At 44.4% G+C, this 20,647-nt stretch overlaps 1 protein-coding gene across 3 annotated transcripts in view; it reads right to left on the bottom strand.

Moving 5' to 3' along the window:
• The window catches only part of B3GAT3 (beta-1,3-glucuronyltransferase 3), a 58,246-nt gene that overhangs the window by 25,731 nt on the left and 11,868 nt on the right, over window positions 1–20,647 (bottom strand). For all 3 annotated transcript variants that reach the window (XR_012236600.1, XM_073605300.1, XM_073605299.1), the window contains exons 4-5: window positions 4,685–5,012; window positions 2,493–2,783 (exon numbers count right to left, since the gene is read on the bottom strand). Coding sequence is in view for 2 of the 3 variants with exons in the window: in XM_073605300.1 (XP_073461401.1) it covers window positions 2,493–2,783; window positions 4,685–5,012 (619 nt within the window). In the remaining variant the exon portion in view is untranslated. The remainder of the gene's footprint in view (window positions 1–2,492; window positions 2,784–4,684; window positions 5,013–20,647) is intronic.

The raw sequence follows: 20,647 nt of genomic DNA, 5'->3' as shown, positions 1-20,647 counted from the left end.
GGAAGGATAAATATATCCGGCCAGACCCAGAGGCTTCCCAGGCATTTGGTCCGGCTCCCAGGGGGAGACCACCAGCCCCAGGCTTCGGTCATTTGGAAAAAAACAAACAGTTTCGCCGTGTAGGGAGAAACACAATCAAAAAACTGAGGATCAGGGGGAAGGGTGTGGACTTAAAACAGCTGTTGATTGATTGTGTTTCCTGTGGGGAGGAGCCTCTCATCTCTCAGGTGTGCCGTCCTGGAAGATGACTTGAGAAAAAAAAAGGAGCTGGGAGCGCACTAATCCTTTTCTTTTATAATATTCACTGGTCCTGAGGGAGGAGCCAAGGTGGAGCTTGTCACAAGTATGCTGCCATGGATAGGCACCAGGAAAAGGAAATTATGGTAAGTATGAAACAATTTTCAGTTTTTTTGTCATTTTGGATAGAGCAAGGGATGGTTATAACCCCTGTTAGATTTTTTTTTCGCCATCTGTGTCATATTGCGGAGATTTCCCTTCACTTCTTGTCCCATAACCAAACAGGAAGTGAGAGGAAATCCCTGCAAATTAGGGGAATTCCTTGGGGACCCCCAGGTCACCAGGACTAGTGTCCCCATTGGAAGATTTACTTTCACTTTTGATGAGAATAGCAAACAGGAAAAATATAGAGGGGGAATCTCCCTAACGGGGACACAGACAGCAATAAAAACCTGACAGTTGTTCTAATCCCTCTTCACTCTATCCAAAACTAAAAAAAAAAAGTTTTAACTATAGTTATACTTTAAAGAATAGGTCAACCCCAAATTTCTGATTCCTGATATGAGCCTGCTGTACCATGTGCTTGTATGAAAAAGTATCATATTCTCTTGCTTCCTTTGTGTGAAAACCATTGTGTTCCTACCAGTCACTCTGTTTCCTATTATAAACTGACCACACTGAGAGCGCACAACATGGTCAGTTTTCTAGTGATGCTGAGAACTCAGCCCGCTTTTCTCCAATGATCACACTAGTGCTGACACAACCCTCCCCCAAACAGCCATTTAGTAGGAAGACCAGTGTTCTGCTGTTTCTCCTCTCCCAGCTCTCTAAGATACTTATGCAGCTTAGAACAGAGGTGTGATCACTTATAAAAAAAAAAAAAAAAAAGAAAAAAAAAAGGGGAAAGGTGGTACACAGATGTTTTGCCTTTCATTTCTATTTTAAACTGTATGCATTGTTTTACAAGGTGAGGGTTTACATATACTTTAATTGAATAAGCTGGAGTTAGAAGCCAATTGGCTACCATGCACAGATGCAGATTCTGAGCGCTCCAATTTTAGTAAATCCCCCCCACTGTTTACTTCTAGAGTAGATGAGAAGCAGTACGTATTTTTATGATGCCCTAACCATGCTCCTAATTTGTAATTTGGTGTTTTACTCCCTGCCTGACCAATACAGGCATGCAGAATGCTTCTACCATTTCTTTTTGACATCTGGATTAGAAGTGGAGAGAAGGTTCACTGTCTGACCCCAGTTGGCAATACATATCTATCTAGCAAATAAGCATTTGTGCTTGGACAGTATATGAATGGAAGGGGAGGGGGCAAATTTTTTTCTTGCACAAGGGCTTCTTAGCGACTTTGTCCACCCCTGATATTGTAAATGAGATAATAAGTGGTAGCAAGGTTAAAGCTTTAGCTCGAGTAACAAATTTAAGTGTAGACAGTAGGGGAAAACCGCAGAAGAGGCACCCGAGCTCGGCTGCCTCCTGCCTGTTAGTGGGAGCAGTAACAACTGGTAGGAATTGGGAGTGTAAATCATGATCTTTGAACATAAAAACCTAGAATTTGACAAAAAAGGTAAGGGAAGTGCCCAGATCTTCAAAATGAAAAACAAGAGTGGATTGATCTCCTCCATTCTGATCAAAAGGTATCGGGCTGAACCAACACATGATAGCAGCGTTTCAAATCTTATCCATCTGGCGGCTGTAGGATATGAAGGATAATATCAAGCAGGTATAATCTTATTGTTAATGTACCAATATTTTCAATGTAAAACAGCTGGTTGAGGCTGGGTTCACACTGGTGCGATGCAAGACATCGCATGTGATTCGCACCGCACTGTGCAGATCACATGTGATATGTCTGTGCGATCCAAATTCAGCCATACAAATTGTGTGGCTGAATTTGCATCGCATTTGCACCAAAATGGTGCAGGACCCTTTTCTTGGTCCGCACTGGAATCGGATAGCATCGGTGCGATCTGCTTCCTGCACCATTTGACAGTTTGCACTGCGATCTTGATCTGGGGGTGTCATTAACTTTGTATTGACACCCACAGCAGTTCGCAAAAGGCAGTGTGAACCGCCGGCAGGTGACATGTGATGCAGGAACCCGTACTGGAATTGCGCTGGTTCCCGCATCACATATGTGAACTGGGACTTAGTGAGATGAACAATCCAAACTACCTGCTATTTAATACTGTTAATTATCGTAGCTTGTAATATGTGTTTATGCTGGTGCGTGCACACAAACCTTAGTGCAATTATCCGCTCGTGGCTCCAGTTCTCTCACTGTTACAAGTTGTCCCAGTAAACTGCTCTCCAGAAAACCTCTCTCGGCATCAGGGTCAAATTTTGCTTTCGGATAGGTTAGGAGTAACGACAGGGACACTGCAAATCCTGCCATGTCAATAGGGAAAGGCCTGTGCGTCTTCCAGGCAGTGTGGAAGCCAATTACTTTACCATTATCAACAAGTGGTGCTTCATATTTCAGACCTCCAACTAGCCCAACAGGCCAGACAGACACTTTCTGGGTATAACGCATCTAAAATAAAAAATAGTATAGAATTTATCATGAGTTAACCATATACAGCAAGTTTTGAAATAACCAAATCTAGTTACTATATATAGCAATTAACACTTTTTCTCACAATACAGTAACCATCAATTTTTTGTCTGTGCCCAACCCCCTCGACTAAATGAGGCTGATAATCGTATGCCAGCAACTTCTATTCACTGTCAGGAATAATGTTGCGATTAGGATCACCTCTCACCTTGTGGAGATTTCCTCTCACACCCTGTTATATCCTAAAGACAGAAAGTGAAATAATTTACCCAATGGACACAGACAGAAAAAAGAAAAAAAAAAAAAAAAAAAAGGTTCTAAGCTTTCCACAATGCAAAACTAGAAGTGTTTTGTCTTAGTTCTAAATTGAAGCTACAGTACTCTCCAGTCTGCCAGCCACCCCACAACCACTCTAATTGCTGGCATAGACAAAAAGCCTACATAAATGCTCTTTTCACTCACTTAAACCCATAGTCACATGATCTGGTCTCTAGCCCTTCCCTCTTTTGTGTACAGGAGGCAGTGTCCTTCTGCAGGTATCCATGCCAATTCCAGAGTGACATGTACACTTCAGATTGGCCGTTTAGTGGTGGGGTTCTCTGAGAATCCAGAAGAGAAGTCTCAGCAGTGAGTCGGCAAGAGGGGACCGACCGGTGCAGGTACATTAGCATTGCTGGATTACCGGTCCCTGCAACCGGAAGGGGACCAGCGAGGGACGCTGACTTAGGTTAGTAAAAATACTTTCATCAGTTACTTTTAAGTGATTCTAGAGGTATGTGTTTTTAAAAAACAAATAAACATATCATATTTACCTGCTCTTTGCAGTGGTTTTGCACAGAGCAGCCCCAATCCTCTTCTTCTCAGGTCCCCCCCCCGGTCGGCGCTCCTGGCTCCTCCCCTTTGACCAGTGCCCCCAATAGCAAGCTGCTTGCCATGTTAGCACTAGTGCGTGCTCCCCCTCGAGCCCTGCTCTATGCATCCATAAGACACACAGCCGTGGCTCGGCCCCACCCTCCACTCTCTCCTCATTGGCTCACTGGCTGTGATTGACAGCAGTGGGAACCAATGGCTCCAGCTGCTGTGTCTCAGCCAATGAGGAGATAGAGAAATGCCCCTGCATTTGTGTTTTCTTGCATATCTTGGAGACTGCTTCTGCTTCCCTGCTAAGGCTGGCCCTGAATCAATAGACTATTTTTAGCAGCCCACTGGCCACTTGGACTTCAGTTCTATAGGATCTGTTTCAGTACCAGCGCCACACGTATATTTATTTTAATGAGGAGAGAGAGACCCGGGAACAGCAAAGGCTCCTATCCGCATAGCTGGATCAAGAGGGGGCTCAGGTGAGTATTAGGGAGGGGCTGTGGGGGAGCAGAACAAAGAAGGTTGTTTATCTTAATGCATGAAGATAAAAAAAAAAAAAAAAAGTACTTTTATTTAGTCTTTACAACCACTAACAAAAAAAAAATTATAACCAACATCAAAAATAAAGGAAGCATCTAATGTTTGTTTACTAGAGGAAATACAATACCATTTGGCTCTCTTTATGGTCCACTGCTGGTTTGAGAACTAGTTACCTAAAGCTAACCTATTCCTGGCGGTCACAATTATCCTATGGCTTCACAACAAACTAGGGAACTAGAAACTTATATAACACCCCTTTCACACTGGAGGTGTGTTTAACCCAAAAAAACAGCCCGCCAGCGCCAGAAATCCGGCGCCAAAGCACGGAAAAAAACTAACGGCGCTTTGGCGGCGCGTCAGTGTGAAATGGGTCTAAAAATTTAGTAATGGCAGCTACTACATTTCAGTCATGACCGGTTAACTTCAAAATCTGTTTTTGCTGACCTCCAGGATCAGTAAAACATGGTTACACTTCTCACCTCCTGAAAGATTTTCACACTGTATGTGTTGTCATCATCTGCAAAGTATACAACTCCGCGGTCTCCAGACCGGTGTTCACGAAGCCAACGCATGGCTTCATTTCGCTGCTCCACCCCACGTGGTTTGAGCCAGTTTGGATCGGTGTCTTTTAGTTTCATTGCTGGTGGAGTCTGAACATTCAAGTGTGTGTAAGGCAAGTCACTCTGTGCCAGGAGCTCAGCCACTGCCGACGTACGTTCCACAGAGTCCTCCACTAGAATCCAGTGCAGGGCGGGTACTAGAAGTAACGTCTGAGATAGACGGATAAGCTCAGCTCGCTGATGGGGCCTGAGAACAAGGCAAGACAGAAGATGTGACATTTTCTATGTGAGCATGTCCATTAAATCATGAGAAACAGAAAAAAAAAGGCACAGAAAGCCAGACATTACCAGTACATCTTTTTATAAGGTAAAATTGCAGCGATTTTCAATACTCCTTTTGCCCTGAAATGTGTCAGGACAGAAAGAGATGCTATAAACGCCAAATAATATGGCTTCCTGCCTAAAATTGCTCTTATCCCTCTTTGACTCTAAGGTAGGCCATGTGAGGGGAAAGAGGGTTATGGCTATAATACTAATGACACAATGAGGGAAAAAAAGTATTTGATGCCCTGCTGATTTTGTATGTTTGCCCACTGACAAAGAAATGATCAGTCTATAATTTTAATGGTAGGTTTAATTTACCAGTGAGAAACAGAATGTTTCTCAGAGTATACAGAGTATAAGTCGAGGGGGGCACTTTCAGCCTAGAAAAAAGGGCTGAAAATCTCAACTTATACTCGAGTTTATACTGTATTTGATCCCCTATCAATCAGCAAGATTTCTGGCTCCCGGGTGTCTTCTATACAGGTAACGAGGTGAGATTAGGAGCACTCTCTTAAAGGAGTTAATCTCAGCTTGTTGCCTGTATAAAAGACACCTGTCCACAGAAGCAATTAGATTCCAATCTCTCCACCATGGCTAAGACCAAAGAGCTGTCCAAGGATGTCAGGGACAAGATTGTAGACCTACAGAAGGCTGGAAAGACCATCGTCAAGCAGCTTGGTAATAGGGTAACGGTGCGATTATTCGCAAATGGAAGAAACACAAAAAAACTAACTGTCAATCTCCCTCGGTCTGGGGCTCCATGCAAGATCTCACCTTGTGGAGTTTCAATGATCATGCGAACAGTGAGGAATCAGCCCAGAACTACACGGGAGAAACTTGTCAATGATCTTAAGACAGCGGGGACAATAGTCACCAAGAAAACAATTGGTAACACTACGCCGTGAAGGACTGAAATCCTGCAGTGCCCGCAAGGTCCCCCTGCTCAAGAAAGCACATGTACAGGCCCGTCTGAAGTTAAGCCCATTTCAGTCAACATCTGAAATGGGCTTCCAGTGCATTAAGGTGAAAAACCTTTTGTAGTGCAGTAGCCCCCCTTTTACTTACCTGAACCCCATCGTTCCAGCGACAGGGACGAGCAGAGCAGCTCCAGCCACTGTCTCGGGTCCTCATTGGATAGATTGATAGCAGTGGGAGCCACTGGCTCCTACTGCTGTCAATTAAAGCCAGTGATGCGGGAGCTGGAAGGGGGGGGGGGCTAGTCGTGCTGTCTGTGTCAATGGACATAGCAGCAAAACTCGGGAGCGCGCCCGCACGAGTGCCCCAAGGGAATGTGGGTCCCCTCGAGAAGAGGAGGAGCCAGGAGCGCCACTGGGGGACCCCAGAAGAGGAGGATTGGGGCCCTTGCAAAAAAAAAAAAAACACACAAGGAAAAACCCTTTACAACTCCTTTAACCCATGCAGTGGGTTTTTTTTGCAATTTTTTTTTGGGAGTTCTTTAACCACTTGCCGACCGCCTAACGCAGATATACTGCGGCAGAATGGCATGGGCAGACAAAATCACGTACATGGTACGCGATTTGCCTCCCGCGGCCCCCCCCCCCCCCCCGAGTGCTCGAGTCGGTCGGCATCATTAGGGGAACGATCCGTGCTGAGGGGGAGGCCACTCATTCGTGGCCACCCCCTTGCGATCGCTCCCAACGAATGACAATCTTCCTCTGCCTCTGTAACGTAAACAGAGGCAGAGGAAGTGATGTCATCTCTCCTCGTGTCGGTCTTTTCGTTCCAGCGCCGAGGAGAGAAGACATCCAAGTAAGTGCACTAACACTACACTAACAGTAGAACATTCTAGGCACACATTTCACCCCTCAGTTACCCCCTGCACCCCCTGTCACAGTGACACCAATAGCAGGTTTTTTTTTTCTGATTATTGCATTGGTGTCATTTTGTGACAGTTATAAGTGGTAGGGGGAGTTAGTGTTAGGCCCCTTTAGGTCTAGGGTACCCCCCTAACAAAGTTTTAACCCCTTGTTTACCCCCCCGTTGCCAGTGTCACTAAGCAATCGTTTTTCTGATCGCTGTATTAGTGTCACAGGTGACGCTAGTTAGGGAAGTAAGTATTTAGGTTCGACATCAGCGTTTTATAGCATCAGGGACCCCCATATATACTACCTAGTAAAGGTTTTAACCCCCCCGATTGCCCCCTAGTTAACCCTTTCACCAGTGATCACCGTATAACTGTTGACGCTGGTTAGTTAGTTTGTTTTTTTATAGTTTCAGGGCACCCGCTGTTTATTACCTAATAAAGGTTTAACCCCCTGATCGCCCGGCGGTGATATAAGTTAAGTCTTAGGGTCAGATAGGGTCTGCGTCACCCCAGGCAGCATCAGGTTAATGCCAGTACCACTAACACCCACGCACGCAGCATACACCTTCCTTAGTGGTATAGTATCTGAACGGATCAATATCTGATCCGATCAGATCTATACTAGCTTCCCCAGCAGTTTAGGTTTCCTAAAAACGCAGTGTTAGTGGGATCAGCCCAGATACCTGCTAGCATCTGCGTTTAGCCCCTCCGCCCAGCCCACCCAAGTGCAGTATCGATTGATCACTGTCACTTACAAAATACTAAAACACACATAACTGCAGTGTTCGCAGAGTCAGGCCTGATCCCTGTGATCGCTAACAGTTTGTTTGGTAGCGTTTTGATACAGTCGCTAACAGTCAGGAGCTTTTTTTTTACCTGTGAGTCTCACTAGTGCACCACTAAATTTAGAGCCCAAAATGGCAAATGGAAGGTACACTAGTGAAGAGGCCTACACGTTTCTGAGCATGACATCTGTCAGATTCAGGCTCAGAATACGATCCTGTAGAGGACAGCGGCTCCATGACAGATAGCTCCGACGATGAAGTTGTGGTCCCTGCCAAGGTCAGGCGTACCAGACCCCAATTTTTTTCTTCTGTTGTTGATGTGCAAGAACCGCAGGTCCCTTGTATGGAGCAGGGCAGTACTAGCGCCGCTATTCCTTCTGGTGAAGTGGCAAGCACCAGCGGCCTAGTACACCCAGGTCGTAGTCAATCCAGCACTGCAGTATCACGTGGTGACGTGGCAAGTCCCATAAGTGCAGTTCAAGCTGGTGAGGTGGCAAGCACAAGTAGTGTCCCACTGCCACCAAGAAGATGAACACAGGCCCGTTGTGCCCATAGTGCCCTTCCTGCTGCATTCGCCAATCCTAACTGGGAAACCACCACTTCTGTAGCAGCCATACTTCCCCCATTTTTACCGAAGATCTCTATAGATCTATTGTGGACCAAAGCAATTTGTACGCTGGTCAACACATCGCCACTATTTCCCAGTCCTCCCTTGTCAGAGATTGGAGACCAATTACGGTTTCCAAATTTAAGCTCTTTCTGGGCCTTTCCTTCAACATGGGCATAATTAAAAAGAGTGAGTTGCGGTCATATAGGTCCACTGACCCAATTCACCATATGCCCTTGTTCTCTGCCTCCATAACCAGGGCACGATACGAGCAGATCTTGCGGTTCATGCACTTCAATGACAATAAACTCTGTCGTCCTCGTGGAGACCCTGGATACGATCGGCTCTACAAAATTCGGCCCCTCGTAAACCACTTCAACCAACATTTTGCAGACTTGTTTACTCCCCATCAAGTTGTCTGCGTTGATGAGTCCCTGATTAAGTTTTCTGTACCTTCCCAGCAAGCGTGCCAGATACGGGGTCAAGATGTATAAGCTCTGTGACAGGGCCACAGGCTATACATGTAGTTTTATGGTTTATGAGGGAAAAGCCACGTGGAACCGACAAACTGCCCTGACTACATAGGAAGTGCTGGCAAGATTGTGTGGGACTTGGTGTCACCCTTATTCGGAAAGGGGTACCACTTATGTTATTACACGAGCGTGCCACTTTTTAGTCACTTGTTTGATCATCAGATTGGAGCATGTGGCACCGTGCGACCTAATCGCCGGGGCTTTCCCCAGCGGCTTGTAGATTCCCGTCTTAGGCTGGGGGAGAGAGCCTGCTTCAAGTGTAATAACTTGCTTACTATGAAGCGAAGTGGAAGGATAATAAGAATGTTTTCGTTCTTACCTCCCTTCGTGCAGACACAACGGTCCAAATTACTACGGCGACTGGTGTTGTGGAGAAACTCCTCTGTGTCCACCAACATAACCAAAATATGGGAAGGGGTGGACCTCAATGACCAGTTGTTGGTGCCTTCCCTAATTGCCCGTAAGGCCAGACGCTGGTACAAGAAAGTGTCTGTTTATTTCAATTGGCTTTGTTGAACGCTCATGTGCTATACAGAGCTTCAGGACGAACAGGATCCTTCCTTAAATTCCAGGAAGAGATCGTCAGAGCTCTTCTGTATCCAGACGGTGCTCCACCTCACCTTCCCCAACCAAATGCAGTAAGCCAGCTGCACGAGAGGCATTTTCTTTATGTCCTCCCAAGTACCCCTACCCAACGAGCCCCCCCAAAAAGATGGTGTGTCTGCAGCAAGTGTGGATATAGGCATGACACCCGCTATTATTGTCCCTCCTGTTCTGACAATCCTGGTCTTTGCATTGGTGAATGTTTTGAACGCTACCATACACTAGTTGAGTATTACCGTAGGGTACAGCACTGCACAGACTAGGCACACTTTCACAGGGTCTCCCAAGATGCCATCGCATTTTGAGAGACCCGAACCTGGAACCGGTTACAGTTACAAAAAAAAAAAGTGTAAAAAAAACAAAAACAAAAAAAAAAAATTAAAAATAAAAAAACCAAATAATAGTTGTTGTTTTATTTGTTCTCTCTATTGTTCTGCTCTTTTTTACTGTATTCTATTCTGCAATGTTTTATCATTATTAGGTTTGCTTTATAGGTATGCAATTTTTTTATACTTTACTGTTTACTGTGTTTTATTGTTAACCATTTTTTCGTTTTCAGCTATGCCATTCAGCTGCAGAGCGGATTTATTTATCTTGACAGCAACAGCGTTTGCTCCAACGATACATAAAGCCGTGACTCCAGCGCTGTCGGAGGTGATTTCACCACCACGGTTAATAAAAAGAGCATATATGCCGAAGCATGGGGGCAGCAGGGGCGGAGGAGCGATTTGCTCCTACCTTTTGCAGGTGGATGCCCCCATGCTTCGGCATATATATATATATATATATATATATATATTTTAGGCACAGGTTGCGTTAAAAAATGTTTTAATTTTTTACTATGTTTTTTTTGTATTTGCTTTGCAGGTATGGGAAGTCTTAGGCCGCGTACACGACTTTTCAACCGGACTTGTCCGACAGACTTTCCAGCGGACTTTTGACGGACTTCCGACTAACTTTTTAGCGAACGGACTTGCCTACACACGATCACACCAAAGTCCGATGGGTTCGTACGTGATGACGTACACCGGAGCTAAAATAAGGAAGTTGATAGCCAGTAGCCAATAGCTGCCCTAGCGTCGGTTTTTGTCTGTCGGACTAGCATACAGACGAGCGGATTTCTGGGTCCAGCGGAGTTACGACATAAGGATTTGAAGCATGTTCCAAATCTAAAGTCCGTCAGATTTGCGACTGGGAAAGTCCGCTGCAGGTCCGGTGAAGCTCACACACGATCAGATTGTCCACCGGATTTGATCCGTCGGCGTCCGTCGGACAAGTCCGGTCGAAAAGTCCGGCCATGTGTACGCTGCATTACTGTTATACTGTAATGTTACTTTGTTTTATTGTTAACCATCATTTGCTTAGCAGGTACGCCATTCAATTGCAGTGCGGATTTATTTATCTTGACAGCAACAGCATTTGCTCCCACGATACATAAAGCCATGACTCCAGCGGTGTAGGAGGTGATTTTACCACCACAGTTAAAAAAAAAAAAAAAAAAAAAAAAAAAAAGGGAGCATATATGCCGAAGCATGGGGGCAGCAGGGGCGGAGGAGTGATTTGCTCCTATCTTTTGGGGTGGATGCCTCCATGCTTTGGCATATATAAACGGTGCATGTATGCCCATCATTAGAAGTGGGTGGATGAGGAGCTTTGCAGGGGAGGATGGGGCGGAGTGTCAGCACGTAGGCGCACCTCGAGCACATCCCGGATCCCCGGCCCTTCCTGCATACCCGCTGTTTGGCCGGATGACGAGACGCCAGGAGCGTGGAGAGACGGAGCCGGCTCTTGTCTGACAAGTTGCCATGCTCCCGCTGTTGGATTGGGAGACTGCGTCGGCTCCCCACCACCATCCTCCATCACCCCTGCTACTATCCCTGAACCAGGAGACTAAACATCCTTCCTGACCGCTGCGTTGAAGGGAGGAGGATTCAGCAAAGCCTGTGCACATGAGAGGTGCTTCAGAGCTGGAGGGAAGCAGCGCTGCACAGGGAAGTGGGAGCCTCGTCATAGGACTCTCGTGACTGACGGCGAAGGAGGAGGCGAGAGCGCCCCTGTGTTCATGTGACCCCCCCTGTGACAAATTGGCATAGACCGGTACAGTGAAGGGCTTGAGGGAGAGGTGGATGTGGATGTGGATACCTGGATAGCTCCTTGTACCTGGTATAAGAATTCTCCGTTATGTCCTTCCCACAGGAGCACTGAGTGTTGAAATCCCCATTTCATTTTGTGATACTGGAGAGACTCTATTTTGTCTAAAACGTGTAGCATATGGGACGAGAACGTACATAAATAACAGATTGGAGGAGGACTTGGGGCGCCTGCCCCTCCCTTTTTCTCCCCTGACTCCCTCACCCGGTAGTGTTCCCCACTGTATGAGCTGTATTGATCGCTGGAAGATACCTGCATATAAAATTTCTTGTTTTTCTTTGTAAATCAAGACTGTATTAAAAAGGCACCTGGCGACACTAGTGGAGATATAAGATAGAGAAATGAGAGGGAAGTCAACTAAAGTAAATAAAGGGGCCACAGCTGTGTTAAGCCCTGGGAGTATACAGCGCTATATGTCAGCAGACTCCAGCATCTTGGAAGAATCACAGAGTAGCCCCAAGATGGGAGCCCCAACACGCTTAGGAACAAATAAACAAAAATCGGTAGAAGAGGAGAATAAAATGGGGAAGGGGCAAAAAGGCAAAACAACAAGACCAAGAAGCAATGGGAATCACCCCCAAGTTAGCTCCAAGACCCAAGAAGGGACGCAAAGGAAAAGTGGGAAGGAGGAGGACCCAACAGGGAAAAGACCACTCCAATTAACAAAACAGGAGGAAGGCATACAAATTAAAGAGATGCTGGCAGAGATGCTGTCCAAAATGGAGGCATCACCGAAAGAGGACATTGGTGCAGTAAGAACGGATATTAGACAGGTACTTCCAAGGGTAGAAGAGACGGAGGGTAGATTAGATGATCACGAGAAGCGATTGGAGGATATCAGTAAACAACTAAACCATCTACACAGAGTAAACAGGGGCCTCCACTACAAGTTAGAAGATTACGAGAATCGTAGCCGCCGCAAAAATCTGCGAATTAAAGGGCTCCCCGAGAAGTACAGGAGTGAGGAATTGACGATAATAGTGCAACATCTATTCAACCCTCTTCTGGAAAAGGAACTAACAGAGCCTTTGAAATTAGACAGAGTCCACAGGATTGCACGGTATACTACACATAGATCCGAGAGCCCAACAGACGTTATAGTAAGGTTTCATTATGCAGAAGAAAAATTAAAAATTATGGAAAAACTGCGGAAGTCCCCAGGTGTAGGTTATGAAGGAGTAGATTTACAAGTGTTTGCAGACCTATCAGCTGAGACTTTGTCAAGAAGAAGGCTTTTGAAACCCCTTACTGAACTTATGAGGTCATCTGAGATAACTTACCAATGGGGGTTCCCGGGCTGCCTGATTGGAAGGAAAAATGGTAGATCTGCAGTATTAAGATTTCTTGGACAAAAAAGGGAAGGAGAATCTATGATCGGAAAGACTTTGCTTAATTCAGTATTGAAAATAACAGATGAGGGAAGTATCCTAGTAGCATCTGCATGTAGATGGAGCTAATTGCAAAACACCCATAGGGTCTAATTAAGGTGACCGGGTGTGTTCCTCTGAATTGGGGGCATATCACAAAAAGAGGGGAACCCAAGGGGGAGGGACGGGATGGGTACCGGTACCACCCAGGGAAAAAGAATTCATCAACAAGGAACCAGCAAATTAGCAAAAATATGAATAATTTATTATAGAAATTGAAAAATTCCACATATACACCAAACACAAAATCAAAAAATATGACATTAAGTGAACCAAAGACCACCACTAAGAAAATAAAATAGACAACGTTGTCTAAGAACAGAACAACACACAGATGGCCACCACTAAACACACACAAAAACGTCCAGCTTGATTAATAGATGGAGCATATCATAACAGAAAAGTCTCATGAGTGTCTCAACAAAATTGTTGGTCAAGGCTGGGAAGTAGGTGTGTGCAGCCGTATAATTAAGGAGAGTCCGCCTTACAGGATGCCAGTGACAGGCCTTGGATAAGCCTTATGGTGTGTCACGTGAGGATAGCTGGTTAAGGCACTGGCAGCTGAGTATGGTACAATGCTAGTGAGGTAGGTGGGTGGTAATGTAGAGACTGTGCATATATGAAACTATAGATATGCCTGCATCGGTTGTGGTCACAGCATCTAAACTGAACAGTAGGTGGGAGACATCTGTGTAGCTATAGTGACAGCAGTCACGATTGAACATGAACAGATACAGTCTCACCAATCCGGGGATACCGAGGTTCAGCAGGCATGCAGATCATTCCAGTCCTACTTAGACCATCTAGGGTAGTGCGGAACAGCTGCATCCAGATCAGGCCAACTGAATAAGGCTTCGTAGATCTGTGTACTCAGTTTCCAGCAGACATAATGAGGAGCGGAAGCGTGTGAAGACGTGCCGCCTGAACGCTGCGTGAATCAGCGTCCGCTTCCTGGTTCCGTACAACAAAGCTTCATACAGAGGCGGACGGGATACCCAGTTTCATATATGCACAGTCTCTACATTACCACCCACCTACCTCACTAGCATTGTACCATACTCAGCTGCCAGTGCCTTAACCAGCTATCCTCACGTGACACACCATAAGGCTTATCCAAGGCCTGTCACTGGCATCCTGTAAGGCGGACTCTCCTTAATTATACGGCTGCACACACCTACTTCCCAGCCTTGACCAACAATTTTGTTGAGACACTCATGAGACTTTTCTGTTATGATATGCTCCATCTATTAATCAAGCTGGACGTTTTTGTGTGTGTTTAGTGGTGGCCATCTGTGTGTTGTTCTGTTCTTAGACAACGTTGGTGTATATGTGGAATTTTTCAATTTCTATAATAAATTATTCATATTTTTGCTAATTTGCTGGTTCCTTGTTGATGAATTATTTTTCCCTGGGTGGTACCGGTACCCATCCCGTCCCTCCCCCTTGGGTTCCCCTCTTTTTGTAGTATTAAGATTTCTGGAAGATTTAGGGGACTTTTGCAATAAATTGGATATTCCACCCCCCATATACCAGGTTGGAGTGGAGGAGGAGGGAACGATACACCCCCCCCCCCCCCCCCCAAGAGATTAAGATGGGGTGGAGGTGGGAGCGGGCATTAGCCAGCGGTAAGGAACAGCGTCATAATTACAGTAAAAGCTGTATACGTAAAGGAAGTAGTAAGTGCAGGGCGGGGGAGGGGGGTCTGGGGTGTGCTTCGAGGGGTGGCTGGTGCGAGCCCACTGGGGAGTAAGGCAATAAGGAGACACCAGGTGGGAGTCCCCAGGGTCCATATACTGAACAAAATAGGGGGTCTGCCCAGCCTGCCAGGCAATATGTTCCAGACAAGAGGGGTGGTAGGAAGGGGAGGGGGCAGGGGGTTTGATGTGGGTTTTTTTTTTCCTTTTTTTTTGTTTTTTTTTCCCCTTCTTCTCTCTCTCAGGGTACCTCGCTGGATCGGCCAGACGCGCCTACCTGAGTGATTTATGGGGGTTGTAAATTTTGTTACATATAATGTAAGGGGATTAAACACTGCAAAAAAAAAAAAAAGGTATAAAGTTAATAGGGAATTACAGCATTTGGGAGCAAATGTAGTTTGTTTACAGGAGACCTACATTACACATGAGTTAGAAGATAGCTTGGCGACACAACAGTTCCCAAAGTGGTTCTATGGGGACGCAAGATCATCCCATTCAAGGGGTGTTGCGATTGGATTTGATAGAACAATATTCGTCGAGGGAGAGTGCCTGGCCGATCCAGAGGGAAGGTATATCTTTATAAAAGGGAAACTGTTTGATATGACATGTACAATTGCGAATATATACTCCCCAAATAGGAACCCTGATAAATTTTTAAAGAGAGTATTAAATAAGCTTGAGAGGTTTAAGGAAGGGAAATTAATAGTGGCTGAAGACCTGAATTGTAGCATGGATCCAGGGCGTGATACTTCAGGTGGTGCTCCTAAATATACAACTAATAAACGAGAAGAACTCAAGAGGACATTTAGGGACCTTCAGTTAATGGATGCATGGAGGGTATGTCACCCAAAGAAACAAGACTTTACCTTTTATTCCCCGGTTCATAAATCATTCTCGAGGATAGACTATATATTAATAGAACATCAATTGATCCAAAATCTTAAGACAGCAGAAATCAAAGCAATCACATTATCTGACCACGCCCCAGTGAGAATCCAACTGGCGATATCTGGGGACGCCCGGATTGGGACGAACTGGAAACTGAATGACTCCCTTATCCAGGATCCAGATACGGCCGAAAGGGTTGAGCAGGAACTAAGGATATACTTCGAGATAAACGACACAAAAGCCATATCTAAGGTGACACTTTGGGAGGCTCACAAAGCGTACATAAGAGGATCCTGATCAGTATAGGAGCGGGGGGAAAAAAAAAAAAAAAGAAGGAGGAGGAAAAAAATTACACTACTTTATAAAGAGATCCAAAAACTCGAACAAGGGACGCGACCAAGGGGGATACCCGATAGACAAGAACTAAAAGGGAAAAGAAGGGAATTAGAAGATCTGTTAGAACAGGATAGGAAATGTGCTTTTGATACTATAAATAAGGAAAAATATCAGGGGGGTAATAAATCAGGCACATGGTTGGCGAGGAGCGTTAAAGAAGAAAACATCAAGACCTTCATACCCAAGATTAGAAATTAAGGAGGTGGGCTAGAATTTTCCTCCCCTAAAATAGCAGAAATATTCCACTCCTATTATAGCACCCTATATAAAGTGGGTAGGAAAGAAGAAGGAGAGGAGGATTTTCAGGAGTACCTGCGGGGCCTAGACCTTCCCAGGGCAGAGAAGGAAGAGGTAGAGCTCCTTGAGACTCCAATCTCGCAGGAGGGAGGTAGAAAGAGCAATAAGTAATATCTCCCTCGAGAAGAGTCCGGGCCCCGACGGATACTCCATTTTATATTACAAAAAATTTTCGAAATTTTTAGCACCAAAATTCTAATTTTCTAAATGCTCTAGGAGAGGGAGAGATGCTACGAGAGGAGTCCCTCCTGGCCCATATCACTCTCATCTTAAAGGAACGTAAGGACCCGGCATCCCCAGATAGCTATAGGCTGATCTCGCTATTAAATACCAACATAAAAATATTTGCCAAAATACTAGCAGATAGGTTAAAGGCCTGGTGGGTGCATAACGTTCAAGTGGGGTTCGTGCCGGACAGGGAGAGGAGGGATAATTCCCTGAAATCCATTTCTGGGGGTTTATGTTTGAAGCGTTAAAGCATTTGGGAGTAGGTGAGAGGATGATGAGGTGGATTACCTCTCTATACCATCATCCAAGAGCTAAAATCAGAGTGAATGGAACCCTGTCTTCTCCCCTTGAATTTTTTAATGGGACAAGACAGGGTTGCCCTATGTCCCCAATCCTGTTTATAATAACCTTGGAACCCCTACTAGCAGCGATCTGCAAAAACCCAGATATCAAGGGAATCTGGGCGGGAGAAGGGGAACACAAGGTGGCAGCGTTTGCCGATGACCTGCTCTGCTTCATTTCCAGCCCTAGAACAACAATACCTAATCTTCTTGAGGAGATTAAACTATATGGGGGATTTACAAATTTTAAAATAAACATGGGTAAATCCGAACTCTTAAAAATAACACTTCAGATGGGAGAGCAGAGAGCAATTCAGTCTAAGTTTCCCTTTACTTGGAGTAGGAAGGAGTTTGGATATGATGTCAATTTTATGCCCAGATAACCCAAGGATTTGTTTAAAGCTAATTATATCCCCCTGCTCAATAAGATTAAGGATCAATTGAATTTGATGAAGCATCGCTCTTTGTCATGGATTGGCAGGATAAACGCCGTAAAAATGTTTGTCCTCCCAATACTGATTTATACTTTTGAATGATTCCAATTATGCTCCCCCCTAACTTCTTTAGAAAGCTACAATCTATGGTATTGAGGTATATCTGGGCAAGTAAATGCCCTAGGATAGCATACGACACTATGACCAGGGACAAAAGACGGGGAGGATTGGGTGCTCCGGATTTAAAAAAATATTATGAAGCAATCTCGGTCGCTAGGATCGTAGATTGGTTACACGATAGAAAAGGGAAAAGCTGGGTGAATATAGAAAGAGCACAATGTGGGGTAGACTTAGAAAAGATGGTATGGATTCCCCCACAATTTCGTGAGTTAGGACGTAACAATAATATTTTGACGAAAAACACATTTAGAATCTGGGACAGGATAAGTAAGAGATTTCAATGGGATTATAACTCACCACTCATATCACTCACTAACACAAAATTATTTCAAGCCGGGAAAGGAGGAACATTTATATTTCACAAGGTGGGCAAAAAAAGAGGTAATACAACTACAGGATTTGATGAGGGGCAATAGACTCTACACATACACAGAAATCACGAGGGAATGGGGAAATAAACCTTTGGATATATGGAGATATGCACAGTTACAGCATTTCACACATTCTCTTCCACAACCACTGAGGGGAAAGGGTCAATTAAGAGCAATAGAAAAAGTATTAAGCACCCCCCCGAGCACAACGGGCACTATATCTAAAATCTATAAAATATTTAGAGACGAAGCAAACAATGGACTCCCTGTCTACCTGGACAAGTGGGAAAAAGAAATAGGGCACTTGAGGGATGAGGAACATAGGCTTAAGATACTTAAAAGGGTGTATACATCGGCAAGAGATACCCAGACATATGAGCTACAAATTAATAGCAAGGTGGTACGTGACCCCCCAAAGGGTGCATGAATATAGGCCAGAGAGCACCCCTACCTGTTGGAGGGGGTGTGGGAAGGTGGGTACTTTTGCGCACGTATGGTGGGATTGCCCCAAAATCTACCCCTTCTGGGAAATAATCATAGGAAAAATTACACAGATAACGGGAGTACAGATTAAAAAAAAACCCTGGACGTGCTTGTTCCATGATATAGATATGGAAGAACCCCAATATAGCAGGATATTAGTGCCGTTTCTTTTGAATGCTGCGAAAGCTTTAATACCATGCTTCTGGAAAGTTCCGGAAGCTCCAAAATGTGAAAGATTGGATAATAAGGGTAGCGTGGGTGAGATCCTTAGAAGAGTCAATACACTTAATTGAAGGTACATGAGAGAAATATCTTGAGATATGGCGGAGATGGCTCAATTTTAAGAGAACGGAGGAGAGTCTATTGCTGATGGAATCATAGGGGCAGAGAGGATGTGAGGAAGGAAAGAGGGAGACTGGGGGAGGGGGTTTTGTTTTTTTGGGGGTTTTTTTGGGTTAGGGGTGGCAGGGATAAAACAATGTATATTTTTTTTTTTTTAGTTTATAATGTGTTTAATACCCCCTTGGAGGGAAATATGTACCTTGTTATTTTATAAAATAAAATAAAGAATATATTTAAAAAAAAAAAAAAAAAAAAAGAAGAAGGAAGAAGTGTGTGGATGAAGGGAGGTATTCTAATGGTGGGCATACCCACCGATCAATCTCTTTTTTTTCATGCAGCCCACAGGCTGCATGAAAAAAAAGTTTACAATATATGCCCAACAAGGACCAGCAACGTACTGGTATGTTGCTGGACTTTGAGTGGTTATACCAGAATGATGCCTGCAGGTTTAGGTATCATCTTGGTATTATTCTTTTCAGCCAGCGGTCAGCTTTCATGTAAAAGCAATCCTAGCGGCTAATTAGCCTCTAGACTGCTTTTACAAGCAGTGGGAGGGAATGCCCCCCACCGTCTTCCATGTTTTTCTCTGGCTCTCCTGTCCCAACAGGGAACCTGAGAATGCAGCCGGTGATTCGGCCAGCTGACCATAGAGCTGATCAGAGACCAGAATGGCTCCAAACATCTCTATGGCCTAAGAAACCGGAAGCTACGAGCATTTCATGACTTAGATTTCGCCGGATGTAAACAGCGCCATTGGGAAATTGGGAAAGCATTTTATCACACCGATCTTGATGTCGTCAGATGCTTTGAGGGCGGAGGAGAGATCTAGGGTCTAATAGACCCCAATTTTTTCAAAAAAAAAAAAAAAAGGAAGAAGGAGTACCTATCACTACCTATTGCTATCATAGGGGATATTTACATTCCCAGAGATAATAAAAATGATTTAAAAAAAAAAATGAAAGGAACAGTTTAAAAATAAGATAAAAAAGAAAAAAAAGCGTCGGTCTGGCGTCAAATGTAAACAGCAATTGCACCATGCATGTGACGTATCACCGCAAAGGTCAGGTCGAGGGCAGTAATTTTAGCAGCAGACCTCCTCTGTAAATCTAAAGTGGTAACCTGTAAAGGCTTTTAAAAATGTATTTAGTTTGTCGCCACTGCACGTTTGTGCGCAATTTTAAAGCATGTCGTGTTTGGTATCCATGTACTCGGCCTAAGATCATCTTTTTTATTTCATCAAACATTTGGGCAATATAGTGTGTTTTAGTGCATTAAAATTTAAAAAAGTGTGTTTTTTCCCAAAAAAATGCATTTGAAAAATCGCTGCGCAAATACTGTGTGAAAAAAAAAATAAAAATGAAACTCCCACCATTTTAATCTGTAGGGCATTTGCTTTAAAAAAATATATATAATGTTTGGGGGTTCAAAGTAATTTTCTTGCAAAAATAATCTACAAACAAATAAACAAAAAGTGTCAGAAAGGGCTTTGTCTTCAAGTGATTAGAAGAGTGGGTGATGTGTGACATAAGCTTCTAAATGTTGTGCATAAAATGCCAGGACAGTTCAAACCCCCCCCACCCCACCCCCCCCCAAATGACCCCATTTTGGAAAGTAGACACCCCAAGCTATTTGCTGAGAGGTATAGTGAGTATTTTGCAGACCTCACTTTTTGTCACAAAGTTTTGAAAATTGAAAAAAGAAAAAAAAAAAAAAAAAAAAAACATTTTTCTTGTCTTTCTTCATTTTCAAAAACAAATGAGAGCTGCAAAATACTCACCGTGCCTCTCAGCAAATAGCATGGGGTGTCTACTTTACAAAATGGGGTCATTTTGGGGGGGGGGGGGGGGGGTTGTGCCATCTGGGCATTTTATGACCTTCAAAACTGTGATAGCTAATGAGGAGTGAAATCAAAAATTTACGCCCTTAGAAATCCTGAAGGCGGTGATTGGTTTTCGGGGGCCCCGTAGGCGACT

Source organism: Aquarana catesbeiana, linkage group LG11, assembly GCF_042186555.1.
Source record: "Aquarana catesbeiana isolate 2022-GZ linkage group LG11, ASM4218655v1, whole genome shotgun sequence".
In the NCBI taxonomy this organism is placed as follows: domain Eukaryota; kingdom Metazoa; phylum Chordata; class Amphibia; order Anura; family Ranidae; genus Aquarana; species Aquarana catesbeiana.
The sequence above is the reverse complement of the archived record's forward strand: the minus strand, read 5'-3'. Positions and strand labels throughout refer to the sequence as shown.